Genomic DNA, 4,810 nt, shown 5'->3' on the forward strand with positions numbered 1-4,810 from the left:
ATTTATCATGATATAAGGAAATATATAATACTTTATTATTGCCTCTAGGGCATATTTCCTTCAAGTATCTTCACTCCAAAACTTTGTCCCAGGTGACAGCAAGGCCGGCGGACTCGCCTTTTTGGAAAGGGCTGATGAGAGTCAAATCAGCCTTTTTCATTAGGACAAAGTTTATAATCGGAAATGGCACCAATACGCGATTCTGGGAGGATACTTGGCTAGGTGAGACACCACTCGCGCTTCAATAACCGTCTCTTTATAGTATTGTTCAACGACGCGACGCGTACATTGCAACAGTACTTCAGTCCATCCCCCTCAATATTCAATTCAAGAGGACGCTAGCCGGTAATCGTTGGGAAGCTTGGCTCCATTTAGTGAGTAGACTGATGGAGGTCCAGCTGTCTCAACAACCCGATCAGTTGCGCTGGAAGCTTACTAGGACTGGGGAGTTTACAGTTAAGTCAATGTATCTCGATGTTATCAACTCTAGTTCCATTCCTAGTTCTAAACACGTTTGGAAAGTCAAAGTTTCTTTGAAAATTAAAGTGTTTATGTGGTTTGTACATAAACAAGTCATCTTAATCAAGGACAATCTAGCAAAGCGTAACTGGACAGGACCTACTAGATGTAGTTTTTGTGATCGGGATGAAACTATCAAACACCTTTTTCTTGACTGCCCGCTGGCAAAAGTGCTATGGCGGACGGTGCACATAGCCTTTAATATTACTCCTCCGAATTCTGCCAGCATGTTATTTGGAACGTGGCTTAACGGGATAGAGGCCGAAACAGCGACACATTCACGTAGGAGAATGTGCTTTATTGTGGGCAGTCTGGAACTGCAGAAATGACTTGGTTTTTAACCGAACAACAAATTTTCATTTTTTGCAGGTTATCTTCCGAGCCACTACGTTGATCCGTATGTGGTCGCTACTCACTCCGACGGAGGCCAGGGAGCGTTTGGTTACTGGATCTATCCGGTGAGAGATGGTAGCACGGGATATGTTCAACCGGTTTGGATGGCGGTCATGTAATAAAATAGGCAATTAGTTTCCCTATCTTTCTTATGCCAGCCGGTTGTAGCTTTATGGCTACTTTTTAGGCTCTGTGTGAGCTTTTCTTTACTTTCATTGTGACTTTAAGACCTTTGTTGAACCTATTTGTTTTTTTATAAAGTTGGTCATATGCATCATTCTGATGCAGAGGCCGGGGAGCCCCCCCTTTTCGAAAAAAAGAAGTTACCTGAAGATTTGCAACAATTATGCTTGGGTGCCCGTTCCCTCGGGAGGTCTGGTACGAAAGGTCCTTCTTGGGTATCATCTTCATCGCTTCGCGCTTGTGGAGCTTGAGTTATTAGAGCAACTCCAACGCGTCGACCGCAGGCAGTTGCTGCTTTGGCAACTGCCGCATTGATTCACTGGACATGCGTCTCTCTGTATAGACACCTCTAATGGCATCCCCTTATACTCCCTCCATCCCAAAATAAGTGCCTTAACCTTAATACAACTTTGTACTAGAGTTAGTACAAAATTGAGACACTTATTTTGGGACGGACGGAGTATATATGATCACATCATCAATAAAGAGAACAACTGTTCACTTTTACATCTCTGTCTCTTGTCTCTCTTGTTTTACATCTAACAATTTCAAAGGGTAAAATTGCATTGCTACTACTTGTTGAACCATCATGGTGTATTGTGGACTGCCATTTCCCCTTAAGTGACACCCCCTCCAATCCAAAATAAGTGTTGTGGTTTTAGTTCAAATTTGAACTAAAACCACGGCAGTTATTTTGGATCTAAGAGAGTAACTCAGGGAGATAAAAATCTCTAGCTGCTCACCCTACTATGCTTGTGTGAATGCCCTCTTCTTTTTTATTAATGTCACATTCATCTCCCCTTTAAAAAAAGGGAACGCACATGGCTGCACACGTGGCGCACCAGTGTTCATCTTAAAACAACACTGGGGACGGTTCAAGCTATTGGCCTCCATGGCCATATGCAGAACTCGAACAATGAAGAAATAAAAGGATCGGCAACGGCAAGACATGTACATGAAGAAATCATGTGGTATCCTGGGCGCCGCCCAGCGAGTCTCTTCCTAAAGGAACCCAAGGGAGCTGATCAAACTGGTCGGTGCTTTGCGCGAACATGTAGAGGGAGAAGATGCACAGAGCTGGCAAAGACAACAAATGGAAATGCAGAAGGTGTTACGCCAGCAGATCTGAAGCGTGCACAAGTAATACAGTATCAAGCAGTGTGGTCGAATTACCAGCATAGGCAATAGCAGCGCCTGAGACGACCCTTCCCAAAGCTGCTAGGAAATACAGAGTAAGAACCACCTGCAATGCAAGGACGCAGATCTTACCGTGAGCTAAACCACATGTATGAAAGCCCTATAGCACATAGCTGATGGGTCAAACATCAGAAGCTGCGTTAGAATGAGGTGAGAAATTTGATCTCTTTCCTCCGTGCCCTTTGTATCGCAAGAACACATTTTGGAAACATGCAAAACTGTCGTTTTCACAGAGAACCTCGACAGGATATTAACACGCAAGAGCTGTTAACATACAAAAAACTGACCGAAGATGATTATTTCTCTGCCTCAATAGTTCCTCCAGAGAGAACATATGAAGTTGAGTTCTGAGAATACCTTGAACAAGAGTTTCTTGTCATGTCCAGTTGCAGCCACCCTCAATACAGACTCCGCAGCTCCAATTGTGTTAGCCAAGGACGCAACTATACTATTTGCCATCTCTTGAGAAATCTGCCACTCAAGAGGATCCACAGGCACCCTACATGCAGAACCATTTGCAGCAAAATGAGTTACTTTGAAACAACTGGGATAACAATAACAATATGCACATCAGCAGTCATCACTAACTGAAGAATATGATTGCCATCATTTGTGACATATCCTTTATTAGAAAAACAGATAATGAAGATGTACAAGAAAAGAACAAAACAGAAACATGATCTTTACCATCCAAAATAAACATGTATTTTCCCCTAATAAAACTATTTCCTTATCTGTATTGTTAGTGTTAACAAATTGCCAACTACAACAGTCCATACAATTCGTTAGTTAAGAAGCCATTAGTGAATAAATAATAAAAAAGGTAGGACTTCCAAAAAAATGCATAATTAACACAACTTGCTACAAGAAGCCTCGGAAATGTGGACGAGCTTACTGAATAGGGACTATTGTTGCTTGGACCTTGCAGACTAGTATCTAAAAAAGTAAAGTTGTACGAAATTCATCCTTCCAGGGAGGAGCACCATCAGACACTTCAGTGCGCGTTCGCTAAATCTCCAGCTGCCAGATTCTCCAACTCTGGGTCCGGAGCTGGGCCGAACCGCCTAAGTCCTGGTGTTGATAATGAGAAGCTGGCGATCGTTTTAGTGCAATTGAGGAATTGGGGAAGATGGGAAAACCGAACTCCTCCAAAACAGTGAAGCAAGAGTTGGCGGAAATTACAGCGCCATGCCACCGGCAAGTGAAAACTCGTACCGATTCTCTCCACCCCCCTTTCTCTCACGTTCAGGTAAAAAAGATTCTCACCCATCCCCTCTTCTCCTCCCCCTCCCCCACCCCACGATTCCCAGCCGCGACGAGCCCCTGCTCAAGCTCCACCACCCCCGCCCACTGCCCTGTCGTCCTTGCATGGTCACGTCAGCCCGCTCGCCTTTGTCCTCGCCACCGCTCGCCCTCGATCTACCTGGCGCGGCCCAGCCTGCTCCTCCCGCGCGTGCGGGTCACAGGCATGACATGCTCCATGTGCACGGGCGCCGTCGAGGCCGACCTCTCCACTCGCGCGTCACTGGATCCATTGGAGCTGAGCTCCTCCAGCCAATTCTACACTGCACACGCTGTCCAACCTCGTCATCCTCTCTCTGCTCCGTCGTCATCTACATGATAGCTGGGATCAGCCACCTGTTTCCTTGATTGCTGGGCTGAAAGCCCAGGTTGATATCCTTCTGAGCCGGGCCACATCCAAGGCAAATGGGCTGCCAACCCAGGCCAGTGCTGACGATGGAGAAGCTGTGCTCCCGAATGTTTCCTCAACTCCGGTTTTTGGACGGGAAGCTGGGCTGGGGAGTTGGGAGAAGAGTTGAGGAGTTGGAGGGTTACAGAACACACCCTTAAGCTGCATTGGTTTGACATGAGAATATAAATGGTTTGATAGGCCAGTTTTATTTTCCCAAATTATAATATCAGGAAACAGAATCCCATGAAGCAGGGATGGAACATATGTGCATTCTTCTTACTGCCCCTTGGATAATTGCCAAAAGCATAGGCTGAAGGGTCTACACATGTTTCTAATATTTGGAAAATTTAGACAACTTGGTATTCATTCCTAAGTCAAAAGAGGACTTAGCATTCTATTCAATAAGTAGAAGTGGTGATATAAGTGTTAGGAAATATGAAACTTGCATTTCTAGGGGGCCAAAGATATATACAATGTACATGTGGTAAATATGCAGGAAACCCCTTATACAGCAGAGAAAATGTACAGCTATACATGTAAACATAATATAACTAACACCCCTGTTGATGTATAATGTGCTGCCTAGTCTCTTCCATCAGATCGGTCTTTTGGTTGCATTGGCTAGAGCATGCACTTCTACATGGTATCGGAGCCAAGAGGTCTTGAGTTCAAGACCCGGCTGGCGCAATTAAATTGCAGCCCACTTTTGGTCCACGTTTAGGCCTGATGGAGCCACACGTGAGGGGGAGTGTTGACGTATAATGTGCTGCCTAGTCTCTTCCATCAGATCGGTCTTTTGGTTGCATTGGCTAGAGCATGCACTTG

General features: G+C 45.0%; 1 protein-coding gene across 1 annotated transcript in view; it reads right to left on the minus strand.

Annotated features, from left to right (window-relative positions):
* Window positions 1-1,577: 1,577 nt before the first annotated feature.
* LOC123143505 (reticulon-like protein B23) overlaps window positions 1,578-4,810 on the minus strand; it is a 5,426-nt gene continuing 2,193 nt past the window's right edge. The window contains exons 2-4 of the mRNA XM_044562444.1: window positions 2,650-2,791; window positions 2,269-2,338; window positions 1,578-2,172 (exon numbers count right to left, since the gene is read on the minus strand). Coding sequence (XP_044418379.1) covers window positions 2,060-2,172; window positions 2,269-2,338; window positions 2,650-2,791 — 325 coding nt within the window. The 3' untranslated portion in view covers window positions 1,578-2,059. The remainder of the gene's footprint in view (window positions 2,173-2,268; window positions 2,339-2,649; window positions 2,792-4,810) is intronic.

This window comes from Triticum aestivum, chromosome 6D, assembly GCF_018294505.1.
Source record: "Triticum aestivum cultivar Chinese Spring chromosome 6D, IWGSC CS RefSeq v2.1, whole genome shotgun sequence".
In the NCBI taxonomy this organism is placed as follows: Eukaryota; Viridiplantae; Streptophyta; class Magnoliopsida; order Poales; family Poaceae; genus Triticum; species Triticum aestivum.